Here is a 19,909-nt window from a genome sequence, read left to right on the forward strand (position 1 = left end):
TTCCACATCCTCTCAGAACCAGAGCACTGAAGAGCAACATCTGGCTTTTCACCACCTGCCAAATTGTCCAGGCAGTCAGAGAGCCCTGGGCAGGAGCCATCTCTACTTCTGTTCTCTGAATCTCTTGGCTTGGAAACAGGGGGCCAGCCAAGCAACATTCTAGAATGTGAAGAAGAGGGAGTATGCAGTGATGTGCAACAGCTTTGTCTCTCTGAATCTGAAGAGGCGGGTGGGCCAGTGCCTATGGTCAGCACACCTCAGTATGCATCAGATGATGAGACTCAGGTGCCACTTTCTGGTGCGTACTGTGCTGGCGAGACTACCAAGGAGAAGCAGGTGTTTGAAAAGGGGAGTGTAGATGATGAGGTCCTTGACCCATCATGGCGGGAGGAACAGGAAGGTGGTGGAAGCAGCTCTGAGGAAGAGATTCCTCGATTGGCCAAAAGAGGAGGGAGAGGGAGGGGGCAGACTTGGTTGCCTGTAGCCTCCACTTCGGCACCCATTAGGAGCATTCCTCTTCCAAAACCCAAAACAGGCACTCCCAGGACTTGTAGTGCGTGGTCCTTTTTTGACACAGTTGCAGATGACATTTGCTTTGTCAAATGCAAGCTGTGTAATCATAAATTCAAAAGAGGGAAGTGTCAGCAACCTCAATACCACAAATATGTGGAAACATGTGCGGACGAAGCACGTGGTGGAGTTACAAAGACACACTGAAGACGTAGGCCAACCTACAGCACCACCTACCACCTCTTCAGCTCGTGTTGTAGCCTCTTCCTCCAGCTCACACACAGCTGGTTCAGCTTCCTCACAGGATCGCCATGGAAGAACCTCTGGCACTGTTGTCCAGAGACCCAGTGACATTCCACCCACAGCACCACGTTCCCTATCATCCTCACACTCCCAGGCCACGCTACAGCCATCGGTAGCACAGGCATGGGAGAAAAGGCGGCCATATTCGGCAAACCATCCCCGAGCACAGGCTCTGAATGCTGTCATTGCAAAACTACTGGCCCTTGAAATGCTCTCGTTCAGACTGGTGGAGACTGATACCTTCCGTAACTTCATGGCATTGGCAGACCCACAATACACCGTGCCCAGCCGCTTTTATTTCAGCAGGCAAGCCGTCCCTGCCCTGCAAAAGCATGTGGAGGGAAAAATTAAACATGCGCTACTAAACGCCGTCAGTAGCAAGGTCCACCTGACCACCGATGCGTGGACCAGTAACCATGGACAGGGACGATACCTTTCCCTCACTGCCCATTGGGTCAATGTTGTGGAGCCAGGTACAGATCTTGAGAGTGGCGCTGTACGTGTTCTGCCAACTCCAAGGATTGCAGGAATCCAGTCTGTACACATTGACTCCTCATACTCCAATTCCTCAGAATCAGTGCTGCAGGAGCCGTCACAGTCTACCTCCACATGGACCCGTGAACGCTTACCCGATATGAGCACAGCCATGGCCAAACGTCAACAGGCCATACTGAAATTAATTTCTTTGGGGAATCGAAGCCACACAGCGCAGGAGCTCTGGAATGCCATCAAACAGAAGAGCGACGTGTGGTTTGTGCCAGCGAATCTCCAGCCAGGCTTGGTAGTCTGTGACAATGGCCGAAATCTGGTGGCAGCTCTGGGCCTAGGCAACCACACTCACATCCCATGTCTCGCACATGTGCTCAACTTGGTCGTGCAGAGCTTTCTGAGGGACTATCCGGATCTTGATGCACTGCTGCACAAGGTCCGCATAGAGTGCGCTCACTTGGGGCGTTCCAGCATGGCAAGATCACGCATTGCAGCTCTGCAGCGCCGATTCCGCCTTTCGGAATATCGCATCATATGTGACCTACCCACCAGGTGGAATTCAACGTTACTTGTGTTGGAGCGGTTGTGTGAGCAGCAGGCAGCAGTAATGGAGTACCAGCTGCATCAGGCGCAAACAAGTCGCACTGTGCGCCGGTCACACTTCAGCACCACTGAGTGGGCCTCTATGAAGGACATCTGCCACGTTTTGCGTGCCTTCGATGATTCCACACTGATGGTGAGTGCAGATGATGCACTAGTCAGCATGACTGTCCCCCTTATTTGCCTGCTTCAAAAAACACTGCAAGCACTAAGGGAGGAGGTTCTGGAAGAGGTGGAGGATGAGGAGTCACAAATGCCATCTGCTTCTGGACAGTCTGCGCAACGTGGTTCCTCACAAAGGCCTAGGCAGGGGACACTTTGTGAGGAGGATGAGGAGGAATAAATGTAGGAGTAAGACATCTCTCCAGAGGAGGGAGGTACACAATGCTCTAGTAGTCAGTATGTAGAGCGAGGGTGGGGTGATGCAGAGCAGGCAGAGATGACGCCTCAAGCAGGGGACAGCGTTTCTTGGGCAGTTGGGAGTCTGCAGCACATGGTTGATTTCATGCTGCAGTGCCTGAGAAACGACCGCCGCATCGCCCACATTCTCAACACGGCTGATTATTGGGTGTAAACACTCCTAGATCCTCACTACCGGGACAACTTACAAAGCCTCATAACACCGTTGAACCGAGAGCGTAAAATGCGGGAGTCAGAGGCGTATCTAGGCTTTCTGGCACCCGGGGCAAGAATTTGGTTCGGCGCCCCCCCCCAAGTACATATGCGACTTGCACACTTAGCCATGTACCCACGAGCTGCTCTCCCTAATGCTCTTAATGTTCAGTAGAAAACTGAAAGCAGGAAGAGAAGCTCGTTGTCACAGGACCATAACTATGAAAATCGCATATGAGTGAAGTGTCCATGTGATGACACTGGAACCTGCAGAGCAGAATCCTGACATTGCAGCTTCTGAATTCTCACAACGAATGCACTGCACACTTTTAGGATTCTCCCTTGCCGATGTACAGTCATGTCAGCACAAGTATGTGATTTATATACTTCTGGCCACATTCCGACTAGACGTGCCCGGACTCGCTCCGTTCATTTTCATTGAGTGAGGCCACACACGTCTAGTCAGCATGTGACCGCATGTATGTAAATTACCAGCACAAGAGAATCCTGACAGCGTTCAGTGAGCACTGTGAGAATTCAGAAGTCTGCAGTCACATAGAATGTCTGCAGACTCAGCACAAACCTGGACAACCCCTGTAATGCTCCTAACAAATAAAAACATGAGACTTAGTCAGTGTCACAAATAACATTTACATCCAGGTACCTTATAGATGACGTCGTCTCTACAGTCGTTCTCCTTTTCTTCATCTTGTCCAGACCCCATGATGAGTTTTCTCATCCACAGCCGTCTCTGTAGACTTCCATCTTCTCCGGTCTTCTGCAGCAAATCTCCACACGATCCCCTTAAAGATAGAAGTGTCATTATAATGCTCCCAAATAAAAATGTCTGCAATATACTGTCTCCTCACACTATTCCCCTCCCTCCTCATACTGTCTCCTCATATATTTACCCCCTCACTCTCTATACTGTCTGCTCACACATATCCCCAACTCCCCATGCTGTGTCCACATACATTCACCCGTTCGCACCCCTTACTGTCTGCACCCAACCCCCATACTGTTTCCTCATACTCTTCATTTTGTGTCCTCAAATCTCCCCACACACATTAAATACCATCCCCACTCCAAATCCCCCATCACTAATCCCCCACACACATTAAATAACCCCTCATCCCTACTCCCAAATCCCCCCACACATTATGTACCCCCACTCCAAATCTCCCCACACATTATGTACCCCCACTCCAAATCCCCCCACACATTAACCCCCATCCCCACTCATTCATCCCCCCACTCATTAACCCCCATCCAACCCCCATCTCCACTCATTAACCCCCACAGTCATTAACCCCATCTCCACTCATTAACCCCCCAATCATTAACCCCCATCCCCACATTAACCCCCATCTCCACTCATTAACCCCCCACATTAACCCCCATCACCACATTAATCCCATCTCCACTCATTAACCCCCATCTCCACTCATTAACCCCCATCTCCACTCATTATCCCCCCACTCATTAACCCCCATCCCCACATTAATCCCATCTCCACACATTAACCACCATCCCCACATTAATCCCATCTCCACACATTAACCCCCATCCCCACATTAATCCCATCTCCACTCATTAACCCCCATCTCCACTCATTAACCCTCCACTCATTAACCCCATCTCCACTCATTAACCCCCTTCCCCACATTAACCCCCATCTCCACTCATTAACCCCCATCTCCACTCATGAACACCCCCATCTCCACTCATGAACACCCCCATCTCCACCCATTAACCCCCCACTCATTAACCCCCATCTCCCATCTTCGGTGGTTCTTCAGCTCCACAGAGGAGCACACTTACCACCACCAGCGTTTGCTCTGGGCGCCGGGGAGTGACGTCAGCAGCGTGATCACATGACCTGATCACGCTGCTGACGTCGCTCTGGCCCGGCGGTCAGAGCTTCAATTGTACTGGCGTCTGTATAGACGCCAGTACAATTGCTGCCTGGGAGTCGGCGCGGCCTCCTTCTCTGCGTCGGCTGTCAGCTTGACAGCTGACACAGAGAACCGCCGACACACAGGACGGGGGGCGGCAGAACGCAGCCGCCGGGGGAGAGACACTGCCGACCGCTGCATTAGGCGGCCGGGCGGCCCGACTGCGCCCCCCTGCTGCCTGCGCCCGGGGCAACTGCCCCAGCTGCCCCCCCTGGATACGCCACTGGCGGGAGTACCAAGACACACTGGTGCATTCCATCATGTTCTCCATTCCACCCGAGAGCAGTGCTGCTAGTGCTTTACAAAGCAGCTCTGTGCATCGAGGCAGTGGAGGAAGCTCTGCACAAAGAGGGAGCAGAGACAGCGCCTCAGCACAAGGCAAGACCAGTATGGCCCAAATGTGGCAAAGTTTTGTGTGCCTGCCACAAATGTCTACATCATCACAGACGGTTCCAGTCAGCAGGAGGCAATGTTTCCGTCAGATGGTGACAGACTACATGTCTTGCCCTCTCAGTGTACTCCAAGATGGCTCTTCCCCCTTCAAGTTTTGGGTCTCTAAGCTGGATACATGGCCAGAGCTTAGCCAGTATGCATTGGAGGTGCTGACTTGCCCTACTGCTAGTGTATTATCGGAATGCGTCTTTAGTGCCGCAGGTGGTGTACTAACAGACCGTCGCACGCGACTATCCTCCGATAACGTTGACCGGCTTACTTTTCTGAAAATGAACAAGGCCTGGATCTTGCCAGAATTTGCCAGTCCTCTTCCAGAATAAATAATTGGTTGGCAACAGTATCCAGGTCTCCTGTTGTGTTCATGTTTCTACCACCTGAACAGTAATCCCTGGGCTCCAACACCGCCAGTTGTTGCTCAGAAGTGCCATCTGCACAGAGAAAAACACATGCTCCAGTGTTAGTGGGGTTCAGTAATGCCAGCTGCTCCCCTGCTGTGTGTCCGGCAATATCTCCTGCTCCCTCCACATTCATCCCAACATCAGATATTAAACTTGCTCCAATTCAGCCTTAGCCTACTCCAAGAATGACCCTGGGCTTCAACACCGCCAGTTGTTGCTCAGAAGTGCTGTCTGCACAGAGAAAAACACATGCTCCTGTGTTAGTGGGGTTCAGTAACGCCAGCTGCTCCCCTGCTGTGTGTCTGGCAAAGTCTCCTGCTGCCTCCACATTCAAACTACATCAGATATAAAACTTGCCTCAATTAGGCCTCAGCCTAAACCCTGATTGAACCTGGGCTCCAACACCGCCAGTTGTTGCTCAGAAGTGCCGTCTGCACAGAGAAAAACACATACTCCTGTGTTAGTGGGGTTCAGTAACGCCAGCTGCTCCCCTGCTGTGTGTCCGGCAAAGTCTCCTGCTGCCTCCACATTCATCCCAACATCAGATATTAAACTTGCCTCAATTAGGCCTCAGCCTAAACCCTGATTGAACCTGGGCTCCAACACCGCCAGTTGTTGCTCAGAAGTGCCGTCTGCACAGAGAAAAACACAAGCTCCTGTGTTAGTGGGGTTCAGTAACGCCAGCTACTCCCCTGCTGTGTGTCCGGCAATGTCTACTGCTGCCTCCACATTCGCACTACTACTGATTTCAAACTTGCTCCAATTAGGCCTCTGGCTCCACTCTGTCTCTAGAATTTACCCTGGCCTCCAACACCGCCAGTTGCTGCTCAGAAGTGTCGTCTGCACAATGAACACTTGTTCCTGTGTTACTGGTGTTCAGTAACGTCAGTTGATCCCCTGATGTGTGTCCGGCAATGTCTCCTGCTCTGTCCACATTGGAATGTTTTTCATGGGTACCTTCTGCTACCCATCCGGGTTTCAGTACCGTCAGCTGGTTCTTGGCAGTGCCTTTGGCTTAGGTGTCTCCTTCTCGGTATCCGAGTTCCAGCAACGTCTGCTGGTAATTGGTAGTGCTTTCTAGCACACGTACCTCCTGCTTAGTAACCGGGTTCCAGCACCGTCAGCTGGTCCTCGGTAGTGCCATTGGCTCTTGTTCCTTCTGCTGCCCCTCCGGGTTCCAGCACCATCAGCTGGTCCTCGCTAGTTCCATTGGCTCTTGCAGCTTCTGCTACCCATCCGGGTTCCAGCACTGTCAGCTGGTTCTCGGCAGTGCCTTTGGCTGAGGTACCTCCTTCTCGGTATCTGAGTTCCAGCAACGTCTGCTGGTCCTTGATAGTGCTTTCTAGCACAGGTACCTCCTGTTTAGTAACCATGTTCCAGCAACGTCAGCTGGTCCTCGGTAGTGCCATTGGCTCTTGTTCCTTCTGCTTCCCCTCCGGGTTCCAGCACCATCAGCTGGTTCTCGGCAGTGTCTTTGGCAGGGTACTCCCTCCTGCCCAGCCTGGTTCCAGCACGCCTGCTGTTTCCGGGTAGTGTCAATGTCACTTTGCCACCAATACGCTGTCCTGTCGTGTTGCGGTCGGGTTAGCCGAGTCTATGGTGCCTGCAGTTTATGGGCTTCCTATGTGGGCTGCGGGATCTGGCAACAAAGGCTGGTTCCGTAGTGCCAATAGGACAAGCACCCCCTGTAGGACTGTGGGTTTCGGTAACTGCGGCCGGCTCGCGGCCTTTCAACTTTGTTTTTCATGGGTACCTTCTGCTACCCATCCGGGTTCCAGTACCGTCAGCTGGTACTCGGCAGTGCCTTTGGCTTTGGTGCCTCCTTCTCGGTATCCGAGTTCCGCAACGTCTGCTGGTCCTCGGTAGTGCCATTGGCTCTTGTTCCTTCTGCTGCCCCTCCGGGTTCCAGCACCATCAGCTGGTCCTCGCTAGTTCCATTGGCTCTTGCAGCTTCTGCTACCCATCCGGGTTCCAGCACCGTCAGCTGGTTCTTGGCAGTGCCTTTGGCTTAGGTGCCTCCTTCTCTGTATCCAAGTTCCAGCAACGTCTGCTGGTCCTTGGTAGTGCTTTCTAGCACAGGTACCTCCTGCTTAGTAACCAGGTTCCAGCACCGTCAGCTGGTCCTCGGTAGTGCCATTGGCTCTTGTTCTTTCTGCTGGCCCTCCGGGTTCCAGCACCGTCAGCTGGTCCTCGCTAGTTCCATTGGCTCTTGCAGCTTCTTCTAACCATCCGGGTTCCAGCACCGTCAGCTGGTTCTCGGCAGTGCCTTTGGCTTAGGTGCCTCCTTCACGGTATCCGAGTTCCAGCAATGTCTGCTGGTCCTTGGTAGTGCTTTCTAGCACAGGTACCTCCTGCTTAGTAACAGGGTTCCAGTACCATTAGCTGGTCCTCGGTAGTGCCATTGGCTCTTGTTCCTTCTGCTACCCTCAGCCTTCTTGTACCTTCTGCTACATTTCCAAATTCAAACTTTTGGAAATGGTTTTTGGTTATCACTCTGGATCTCCCTGACGACGACCCTGAAGACGACGACCCTGAAGACCACCCCGAAGAAGACGACGATCACGAAAATGATGACCCTGAAGACGACGACCCGGAGGACCATCCCGAAGAAGACCAAAAAGATGACCCTGAAGAATATGACCAATAGGACAAAGAACATGAAGACAACCACCAAGATACAGAACAACAAGAGACAGAAGACCAAGAAGCAGAAGACCAAGAAGCAGAGGAACAAAAAGCAGAAGAACATTAAGCATAAGACTAAAAATCAGAGCAAAAGATATTATCTAAATTATAAGCAGAAGAAGACTAAGCAGTGTATGGGGGTGAGTCCGTTCCTCCTCGTGGTGCCCCTGGAAAATGCCTGCTGCTGCAGGCCAAATTGAACGCGGGCAAATCCTGTTGTAAATCTTTTGTGACAGGCAGAACGGAAGGTGTAATCTTCAAACTTTTATAGATAACAACTACAGGAATGCCTGTCACAAATAAGAATATGATGAAGAAGAAGAATAGGAAGAAGATGAAGAAGTAGAATATGAAGAAGAATAATAATTGAATAAGAAGAATATGAAGAATGTGAAAAAAAAGAATAATAGGAAGAAGGTGAAGAAGAAGAAGATGAATAAGGTGAAGAAGAAGTTGATGAAAAAGATGCTGCTGCTGAGGATCATGAAGGAGATAGTGTTGGAGAAGTAAAAAAGAAGGTGAAGAGCATGGAAGTAGTGAAACATACATATCTGACAAAATATAAAAAAGGTTAACATAGTCAATATCTTTGTAACTCCGAACGTCTTTAAAAAAAAAAATTATTCCTACTATTCCATTTGATTGGGCTAAACCTCTATGCCTTTAATGTCTCCTCCACCTCCCCCAATACATTCTACATTATTATTAGTTGTTTTCCTTCATGTAGAATTAACCTACAAGGAAAGAAAGGGTATATTTTAATTCCGATATTTCTGTCCCATTGACTTGCATTGATTTCCGGTATCGGAATCGGCGATATCCGATACTTTTTGGGTATCGGTCCGATCCAATCCGATCTGATATTTCACTATATCGGATGGTATCGCTCAACACTATTCATGATGTCAAGATGCGCATCATGACTGCAGATGCGGGTATCATGTTCCTACCATTGTCACGTTGTCTTCTATATAAGTAGAGTTGAGCGAATATGTTCGGAATCATTCTCCGAATCTGAATTTGCTATATTAGTTCCCTATTGGTGCCAAATTGGTTCCCTATTGGTGCCAAATATCCGTTCGTTTCTACTCCCATTGACTCCAACAATGTTTGGCGAATATTGCAAAAACAACATACTCGGAAGCGAATTTTGAAAAATTCCCTCAACTCTATAGATAAGTCATCAATATATCTTGACCAGACAACTCCTTTAATATAAAAAAAAAAAAATTAAAGGCAGATGTTTAGTTTACTCACAGCCAGTTCTTGAGGTATGCAGCAAGGACCTCCATTAGAAGACGGACCGCATGGTGTGCTGACTGCTGATGGTTTCCTGTAAAAGAAAGAAATAAAGTAAGATCCAGATTTATTTTTGTTTTATTATTAATGAAGCGAAAGAGGGTGATATGGACTTTTGCGCTATTTTTATTTTTCATAATTTTAAAAACATTTTTTATCACCTTTTACTGTATTTAATAGTCCCTTTAGGGGACTTCAGGCTGCGTTCATCCGATCAGCACTGTTACGTGTAGCTAAAATGACGATCTCATGGGGGCATCGGGGGTCTTCAGTATGCTCTCAACTGTCATGGCAACCCATTGACGCCCCGCAAAGTCATCACAGGAGTGCTGATGGGTGTGTGGAATAACGCGTCCTCCTGCCGGAACGGGTTAAATACTGCTGTCAGAGATTGACAGCTGGATTTAACAGGTTAACAGCCATGGGTGGGAAACCACACCACCCAGAGCTGTTAGAGGCAGATGATGGCTGAATAAATCAGTCATCATCTGCAGTGAAATATATGGGTTCGAGCCTGCATCAAAGTCAGGGACCTAACATATGACGTAACTGTATGTCATATATCAAGAATGGGTTAAATACTCCTCAGCACTGTGTCATTCCTCTGGTGTTTCTCTAGATATAAATTATTAAATTGATAACTTGGCAACACCATACCCCTTGCAATTATTTGGAAAAAAATGGATGTACACAGCACACATAGATATGACTGACCCCTGCTCTCCTGCTTCTTTGTAGCACATGTCCAGAAGTAGCAGCAGTATGGGTGACATTATACAGCACTACTGAGCTGTGCAGCTGTGAATCCGGCATCTGGGTAAAATAAGACACTTACTAGAAAGTAGTAGCACCATTTTTGCATGTTTCATTGCTGTGCTCCTCCCTACTCCTCCCCCCCATAGACTTCAATAGGCAGATTTAATTTGATATTTGTTAAGTGAGGCAGAAGAATGGAGGTTGAAATGAGAAGTCTGCAGGAACTGTATGTAACTACATGGTGACATGGTGCAATTTCCCCTGTATTCACAGAGTTCCTGCAGACTTTTCTTCTTAGCCTGGAAAATTCCTTTAAACCTGGCAGGCAGATAGCAGCTTTTGTGATTTGCTGGGCATATTTCTTTCGCTTCTTGAATAATATTAATTTCTACACAGCAGGATGGAAAACTTACAATTTATTCCAACTTTCCTTCTAAGATTATAAGCAACAAAAAATTAAAAAAAAAAAATCCTAAAAACGTATCAAGTCAAAAAGAAACTAAAGTGTAAATCCTTCCATTTCTTTCTGGTTCACCGCTTGCTGCTGCCTGTAACTTGAGATTCCACTTCTTTCCCAGGACTGCAGAAACGCCCAGAGGGGATAATAAAATAAATTATCTTTCAAAATAACAATTCAGCTCAAAAAGAGAAAGTTGTCTTTCGCTTCTGTCACTTTTATCGGCATTGCTGATCGGCAGGATAAATGAGCTCGGCGGTAATTAGTGTTACATTTATTACCTTAATTAACATTCATACAATTCATCATCTGCGTATGAAAAATGATTCTATAAAGTCGGTGTCGTATCGCCATAAAGCAAAGCACTAATAAAGGAGCGACAGACATGAAAAGACAACTGAGATCAATCATCGGTTACAGCAAGAGGTAAATGAACTGAGGCAGATGAGGGTCCTCTGACCAGGCAAAGACTCTAGACGATGACACAACCCCCTTGGAATTACAAAATTTAAAAGGGATGTTCTGCTTTTTTTACATCCCTACCCCTTTAATACATTTATCCACTTTTGCTTCCAATCACAACAGTTCACTTTAGTCATACATGTATGCATGATCAATAAGGGTCCGAACGCTGGGACCCCTACAAATCATAACGATGGGATCCCAAATTCCACTTTGTAAATGAAGCATTACACAGTTCCATTGCCTATCTATTGATTGTGTAGAGGAGTTAGAGAGAGTTAATAGGTCAGTAGCCGCACATGCTCAGTAATGATGCATTCACACAGGGGACTTTGGCACCCCCAAGCTCATGATTGGTGGGGGATCTCAGCCCCTTTTATTCCATCTGTAGATAGTTGGCATGTAATTTTTAGGAGTACCGCTTTAAATGTGTAGGAATACCCATTTTTCATGTACTTGCTCAAGGGGGCTCCATTGTTCCCGATCTGTTGGCCAAAATAGAGAGCGGTTACGAAGAGTGTCTCTGACTCTAAAGGACCTGTTCAAATTATACCATTGACCCACTTATTCCCTGAAGGACACAGACAGTATAGGGCCCCTGTTCAAGAACAGTACATGGGCCCTTTGCAGACTATGGCCCCTTTGGAAGGATATAGTGGCCCCCTTACCTTCTTTGGCCATTTTATCGCTTGGTTGCATCAATGATATGTCCGGCCCTGCATGTATCCATCAAACATTATAATGATACTTATCCTTCATACAGTACCATCAAGGAGGCGTCTGATTGGCTACGTATTTATTCTGCAGCCAGATATTGACCCCAAACATTGAGCCAATGTCAATAAAAGTGACTGCAGATATTTGAATCATCAGCTTGCATGCACCACACAAAGTGATGAGTCTCAGGTATGGGCGCTGAAAGCGGCAGTCACATGACCACAAGTTAATCTGCTTACATGCAGTCACTTGCCAACTAGAAGTGAGCAGCCTCACTGAATACAAATGAAGGGAGCGAGGGTGGATATGTCTAGTCGTAATGCGGCCGGAAGTGTACAAATCACATACTTGCGGTCGGGTCACTGTCCGTACCCAGCGCCTGCTTTGAGGATTCAAAAGTCTGCAACCACATAAAGTGACTGTGGACTATAAACTCAAGCCCAGACAACCCCTTTAAAAACTATCTACAGTGTAATGAGGAGCAAGGAGTCCTGGAAGTGATGATTCGGCCATCACAGAGCCTCGATTTCAATATCATCGAGTCTGTATGTGATTACATCAATAGACAGAAGAATTTGCACAAGAGGATCTAGGGTTGATTTTCCAACATGTTTGGAACAACCTTTTTGTCTAGCTCCTTTAAAAACCGTGTTGATCTAGAAGAACTGATGAAGGCAAAGGGTGGCAACCAATGTTGAACTGATTGAGATTTCTATTTTGTTCATTCACTTTACATTTCGTTGTTAAAAAATAGACTATTAAAGGGAATCTGTCACCCCTTTTTTTCGACTATGAGCTGCCGGCACTGACATCAGGGGCTTATCTACAGCATTCTGTAATGCTGTAGTTAAGCCCTCGATGTAACCTGAAAGATAAGAAAAATGAGTTAGATTATACTCACCCCGGCGTCCGGTCTGATGGGTGTTGCCATCCGGTCCGACGCCTCCCATCTTCATACGATGCCGTCCTCTTCTTTGCTGCCTGTCGTGGCTCCGGCACAGGCGCACTGCTCTGCCCTGTTGAGGGCAGAGCAGAATACTACAGTGCGCAGGCGCCGGACCGCAACACCCATCGGACCAAGACCGGACCACCCCCTGGTGAGTATAATCTAACTCATTTTTCTTCTCTTTCAGGTTACATCGGGAGCTTATCTACAACATTACAGAATGCTGTAGATAAACCCCTGATGGTGGTGCCGGCAGCTCATCGTCGAAAAAAGGGTGACAGATTCCCTTTAACACCTATTTTTGAAGGCATTCCTAGTTTTTTCCACACCCACACCTTCCTAAAACTTACTGTACTGTACTTTAAAAATAATTTTTTTTCTAACTCAGACAACCCTCTCATGGACACTTTTTCTTTCCATCAGCTAAACCTTTTTGGGATTTATGAACAGTTGCAGAAAAATGCAGAGACCAAAATATATCAAACTATTTCTTCCACGGATTACTAACGATACAGAGTACAAAGTAGCAACAGCTATCATTTCTAGAAATGGCCAAACAAGTCGCATCTGCCCAGATATCACCCCAGCCGTTCTGTAGCTTGATTGTGACATGATGGGTGGGGTGATAGGCATCTTCTAGCTTTAGCACGAGGCGAGTTTGGGGCGGCCGCTATTTCCTATCTGTATAAGATGTGGTCAGTGTAATCGAGAATGTGTCATTTTGTTTACTCGGTAAAACTTCTGAAGTTGCAGAAATATCTTGTAAATTGCAAACTTTTTAGTGTATATGACGGCAGAACTCCTGTCCTGGCCGTACAATGAATACTCCTATGTCAGCCATTACATCGTGATAGCCATGATTCCTGGAGAATTCCTGGAGAATTCAGAAGAATGGAAGAACTAGGGTCAAATGTTCAATACACTCCATCACTGCTTCTGCATAATAGGGCAAGGAAATGCAGTACAGTCACATGGAGAACACTAAGTTTCCTCCTAGGCATAGTCAGCTGAAATAAACAGACACTCCATGATACTCCAGAAGTATCCTGCTAATTATACAATGCCGTTTTATTTTTCTGATCTTTTTTATTACTATTAGAATCTAGAGATCTGCTTAACAGCAGTCACATGGAGAAAAGGAAACTATCGTCAGGAGATGTTTAATGACTTTTTATGGGGGGAGTGTTTGTGGGCATGCTCTGTGATCTGTGCAGAGGTCATGGTGCAGAGAGGATGTAGAGGTGAGCTGTTTTATAACCTATGTGAATATTTAATATCACGTTATCTATATCTTTTCACCTGTACTGAAATTTTTCCTATGCTTTCAAAAAAGGGGGGATAATTTTTGGACTCTTTGAAGAGTTGGTAAATCTTCTGGGCTTACAGTACAGCCTCCTGAAACTTCAAAAAAGCAGCACTTTCAGAAGGTGCCTTAATGTGTACTGCTGTGATGCTCCATCATCAGACAAGGTGGGAAAAGCGTGTGGTTAAGGGGGAAAATTTCCAGTGATGTTCTTTGCTCAATGCACTCAGCAACCTCCCAACCTCCTTTTCTTGTGACGATAATGAGAAGTGATCTCTACAGAACAGGAAGCATTTGTCTAATATTAACTGAAGTGAAAACTGCCAGAGTTCAGGATTATTTTTAAAAAAGTGAAAGTCCTGCAAATAAAAAAACAAAACAGCGAAGTAAAAAATTCTTAAAAAGTATATTCATCATAAAAATTTGATTTTTGATTGCAATTTTTTTTGCTATTTTTTGTCATTATTGTGACTGTTACTAAGTTACTTCAATCGCCCATACTCACAAAAAGGAACAAACGCTCCATAATCAGCATAAATACTTCACCCCTTTATATTACAGTTAAGAACAAATAAGAACAGGGAACACAAAATTTCACAAACAGACGGCAGCACGCTATAAGAAGTGTATGAATGTTGGAATTACATAAGAAAAACTTGTACAAAATGGCAAAATATAAAATAGAATTCTATAAACTAGTCGTAAGAATAAATATAATAATGTCACTACAAATGCAAAAAAATAATATAAGGCAGAATACTTTATATTATAAACGTGCCCCACGAGCAGGTTTCGCCTGACGCTCTATCAAGGGAACACTGTAATGTATTATTATAATAATTAACTCCTCCCTGTTTTTTCTTGTTTTTAAGTGTTATATTAATGGATAAAGTGAGTTCCCCTATTGTATGAGCCATCAATTCAGCATAGCCATTCATACAAATGCCCTCATTTAAAAGACCACGCCACCTGGTGACACATTATCATGTTATGTTACATGTCAAAAAACAAACTCAGATCTGCTACATCTGCAGCACAAGATTCTACTCTGCGCATCAATGTGATGTACTCTACAATGATAGACACTGAGGCTCAACATGGCCTCACTGACAAAATCAAGCAAGAAAATTCACACTGAAAAACAAAAAAACAAGCGGATATGTCACTTGAAATGCCTATTTTATTAAATACTTGAATTCCTAATGAAATAACGATTCTAGATCAATTTTTCTTAGACCCTGCATTGTGCCGTTAGTCTGATATTCCTACTAGATATAAAGGAATACATTGACAACAGGGTGTTTCCAGTAGGGATCTGATCCTGCCCAATCTGACATTGACCAATCAGTGTTTACAATGCTAGACTGTGTAAGGACACGCCTCTTTTTACAAGAAGAATGGTAACACCTAGCTGTCTATTTTTTTTTTTAATGTTAGGAAGAATGACAGAGGAACGGCAAGACACTGAATTGTTAAAAAAGTACTAGTATTATTAATATTTTTCCAATAAAAAAGTAGGAAAAGTCATTTTTTATCATTATTAACATCTACAGGATAGGTAATGAGTGTCAGATTGCAGTGGTCAGAATTGGATCCTGTGTCCCCCCCCCTTCTCCTCTCCATAGAATCGCAATGAGGAAGAATTTGGATGGCATGAGGGTTGAAAATGGGCCCATCCCTTACATTTAAAGGGATTTTCCAGCTTTGGGAAACCCGTCTTGTCCAGCTGCAGTTTGTTGTGAATTCTCTCTCTGGCTTCCCTCTGGTGATTACTGAAGGTAGTGAAGCTGGTCAGATAGACAGAGGGACTGCGAGTTCTCTTTCTGGACTCCCTCTGGTGGTTACTTGAGGTAGTGAAGCTGATTTGATTGACAGAGGCTTGCCACCTGATAATGAGGAAGACGATTGGAGATCTGAGGTTTCTGATTGGGATTTAAGACAGCTGACGCCCTCTATCCCTGCTGGTGATTTTCTTCCTGTGCCTTCTGAGGTCTGATGTCTCCTGCTCTTTCCCTGCATGGTTCAGCTTAGTGGTTCATTTGCTATTCTGTTTGCATTTGATCTGGTTTTGTCTATCTCTGCTTTGTGCGGGTCAGCCAGCTCCGGCTAGGGCTGTGCTGAATCACCTCCCCATATGTTACTGCATTTGCCAGTCTGTTTTGTCCCGTTATATTGTTCTCTTTTTGCTTTGCTTTTAGAAAGTACCAGAGTGCTGATATAGTGGGGCGAAGTCGTGTGGCTTCAGTGTTTTTTGTGCATCAGACGTGTTGGACTTTTTGCAGGGTTTTTTGCATGATTGCAGACAGTGTCTTTCCTTTCCTTTCCTGCCTAGTCAGTGTGGGCCCCATTGTTTGCTCAGTCTATTTTTCTGGCTGTGTTTGTGTTTTCATCTTGTCTCACCGACAATATATGTTTGGGGGCTATCTATTCCTTTGGGGTCTGCTCCAGGGCAGTTTAGATCTCCCCTTTCTTGCTTTAGGCTTAGTTAGCTCACCAGCTGTGCCAAGGCATCTAGGATCATCGTAGGTACGCTCCACGGCTACTGCTAGTTGTGTGGACATGATCCAGGGTCTGCAATCCGCTTAGGTACCAACCTCTCTGGTTTTCTGTGGCTTAGCCTGGGCCTGCTATCCTCCTCGGTGACCCATTCATAACACAGTTTTTTTTAAATAAAATCAACAATTTTTCTTTACTCATTCTCGTTGGATCCAGCGCTGACTCTACATCTCTGCTCCCTGTGTCCGTTATTGTCTGCAGTGCTGACTTCCCGTCGATATCCCTGCAGTCAATCAGTGAGTTTAGCGTCTCTGATCTGCTCATGCCGTTAACTTGAGCGTAGTTACTGATTGCAGCGCTGTCAATGTGACGTTAATAACAGACACCTGGAGCAGCGATGGAGACTCAGAACTGGACCCATGGGAGCAGCAATGGAGAATCAGAACTGGACTCGTGGGAGCAGCGATGGAGATTCACAACCGTACCCAGGTAGCAGCGATGCAGAATCAGAACTGGACCCATGAGAGCAGCAATGGAGACTCAGAACTGGACCCATGGGAGCAGCGATGGAGACTCAGAACTGGACCAATGGGAGCAGCGATGGAGACTCAGAACTGGAACCCAGGGAGCAGCGATGGAGACTCAGAACTGGACCCAAGGAGCAGTAATGGAGACTCAGAACTGAATCAATGGGGGCAGCGATGGAGACTCAAAACTAGACCCATGGGAGCAGCGATGGAGACTCAGAACTGGACCAATGGGGGCAGCGATGAGGACACAGAACTGGACCCATGGGAGCAGTGATGGAGACTCAAAACTGGACCCATGGGAGCAGTGATGGAGACTCAGAACTGGACCCATGGGAGCAGCGATGGAGACTCAGAACTGAACTCAGGTAGCAGTGATGAAGACTCAGAACTGGACCCATGGGAGCAGCGATGGAGACTCAGAACTGAACCTATGATGGGAGGTGACTAAAGCATAACTTGATTTTTAAAATACACTGTAGATCAGGGACAGTGGTTTTCTGAACATGGAAAACTTTTTTTTAACACAGAAGATTTACCATAAAGTACCAGGAGTTGAATTAAATATAAAACTTAGCTACAGCCATATGGGAATAAACAGAAAAAAAGCAAAGTATGATCCAATAGAAGATAATGGACACGTACCTGCTTTCGTCTCTTTGAAGCAACTCCGCTTCTTCGTGCCCATCACTGCTGTTCTCCTTGGTACCCCGCGCTGTCACGCTGCAGCAACCCATGACTTGATGGTAGGCGTCTGCCAGTCACCAAGCCTCACATAGGCGAGTAGTAGATGTGGGGAGATGTGGCATTGCCTCACACATCCTTCCTCCTCAAAATCACATCAGTGAGGAAAGGAGGGAGCTGGACAGAGACAAATCTGCTCGAAAACTCACAAACCGGTAGTGTGAAATGGAGAGAGAGCTTCCTGTTCAGTTCCAGCTTGTTTCTTTTTCCTGCAGAAATGAGATGACCTGAGGTGAGGGGGAGGGAAGCCAGAGCAAGGTTCTCACTTTCAGGAAAGAATAGAACTTTGTAGACAAGGGTAAAAAAAGGGAGAAAGACACTGACAAAGGAGTAAATGACACAGCGTTAACCCTTTATGTGCCGCCCCAAAGCTCGTCACACGGGAAGAGTCGCCATACTAGATCGTCCGGCTCTGGGACCAAGTCCACCATAGAGTCCCGCAGGGTCATAACATGTCATTAGATGTCATGGCAGGCAGTAAGCCGCGAGTGATAGCATCTGACACGTCAAAATAATTCTGCAAGTCGAAGGCTGTCAGGTATTTCCTAATACCGTGGCTTTTTTTTTTTGTTTTTGGCGTGGGTGGAGAATTACTTTGTAGCAGAAACATGCAATCAATTTAAGAAATGAAAGGATTACCTGAAAATTGGGACTTTTAGAGAAAGTGTCATCTTGACTAGCTATCACCAATTACAGATTTCAGACTTTTTAAGTTTTGAGAAGATTCTGAAGATCCAGACGTTTAATAAGGAAATACATGCTAGTGTTGTGCATTTGCACAGTGGCTCAGTAGGTGAGGGAAATGACTCCACCCTTAAAAACTGTTTCTGACTGTCTATGAGACTGCGCAAAACTCATGGATTTCTCGACTCTCAATCATAGGCAGTCCACATATTGTTCCAGCAGGGCATCCTCTTTTATGTCTAGCTCCAGCCCAAGCTTGTTCAGTAGTTATTACAAAACCTCTGTGACTGTCTGTTCGCTGTCTCTAACTTTATGGTCTCTTTCTAGGTGAAACTTAATCTTTCAAAAACTGAATTTCTTGTGTTTTCTCCTGTACTGATCTGACTGCATCTCGTATTTCCATTTCTATGTGCAGGGTGTTCACCAGGCAGCAGGACCACTGTCTTAGATCTTTCCTTCACTCCCCATATTCAGTCACTGACTCATATCACCTGTACCATGTACATTGCATAAACTGTAACCGTAGCTCTGATTCATTCTTGTCTATTGCAGCTGTAGGGAGATGGACCAGGCCAGTAACATCCCTAGTAGAGTTGAGCGAAACGGGTCGGTCATATTCAAAAGTCGGCGACTTTCGCTGAAGTCAGGTTTCATGAAACGAAACCCGACCATAGCGTGAGGTCGGCCACGAGGTCGGCGACCAGAGCGCCAAAGTCGCGTTTCAAAAGATGCTTCCAGCGCCCTTTTTCAGCCAATGATGGAGGACGCACACTGTGGGCAACGCGATGACATAGGCATCAGTCACCACCATCTTTGAGAAGGGCATGCAAGTGATTGGCTGGCTGTGTGGCATCACAGGGGCTATAAAAGGGCGTGAACGCCAACCGCCATCTTACTTATACTGATCTTCGCATAGGGAGAGGTTGCTGCTGCTGCTGATTCTGTAGGGAGAGCGTTAGGCAGGGAAGAAGAACAAAAAAACTGCTTCTGCTGGTAGCGATTTCCACTTACAACACAACACTATGTGTGCAGTGACAGGGGAGGCTCTATTTTTGTGCATCAGCTTTGTTGATTATTAGGCCGCCTTATAAGGCTCCCTGATAGCTGCATTGCTGTTTGCACACTGCTGTGCAAACTGCTTTTTTAAAAGCAAAAATACTTTTCTTCCTCTTTTCTGCACAGTTACCAAGCGTTCATTTTTCCACCCTTTTGTGTGTACACTGTGCAGCAGTCCTGCCTATTAGGCTGCCTGTGTCCATACTTGGACTGAGAGCATCATTGTCAGGGTCCTCAAATCTCTAGTGAGATTCAAATTCTCACCAATCCTATAGACACCCTCCACCTTGTCATACACCATCCAATTTCAGCCTGTTACATTGAGGTGTAATCTCTCCTGGTCCTGAAACAATAGTTCTGTGTCCTCAAATCTCTAGTGAGATTCAAATTCTCACCAATCCTATAGACACCCTCCACCTTGTCATACACCATCCAATTTCAGCCTGTTACATTGAGG

General features: G+C 46.3%; 1 protein-coding gene across 4 annotated transcripts in view; it reads right to left on the reverse strand.

Moving 5' to 3' along the window:
• LOC141097846 (probable pleckstrin homology domain-containing family N member 1) overlaps window positions 1-18,496 on the reverse strand; it is a 66,475-nt gene extending 47,979 nt beyond the window's left edge. Inside the window, exons 1-3 of one of the 4 annotated variants that reach the window (XM_073585316.1) lie at window positions 18,352-18,496; window positions 17,614-17,921; window positions 9,263-9,338 (exon numbers count right to left, since the gene is read on the reverse strand). In XM_073585316.1, coding sequence (XP_073441417.1) covers window positions 9,263-9,338; window positions 17,614-17,705 — 168 coding nt within the window. In that variant the 5' untranslated portion in view covers window positions 17,706-17,921; window positions 18,352-18,496. Of the gene's footprint in view, window positions 1-9,262; window positions 9,339-17,613; window positions 17,922-18,036; window positions 18,238-18,351 lie in introns of those variants that run through there. The other 3 variants (XM_073585318.1, XM_073585317.1, XM_073585315.1) reach the window with 3 other exon arrangements.
• Window positions 18,497-19,909: the final 1,413 nt, after the last annotated feature.

This window comes from Dendrobates tinctorius, unplaced genomic scaffold (genome assembly GCF_039654945.1).
Source record: "Dendrobates tinctorius isolate UK_male_01 unplaced genomic scaffold, ASM3965494v1 ptg000086l, whole genome shotgun sequence".
NCBI lineage: Eukaryota > Metazoa > Chordata > Amphibia > Anura > Dendrobatidae > Dendrobates > Dendrobates tinctorius.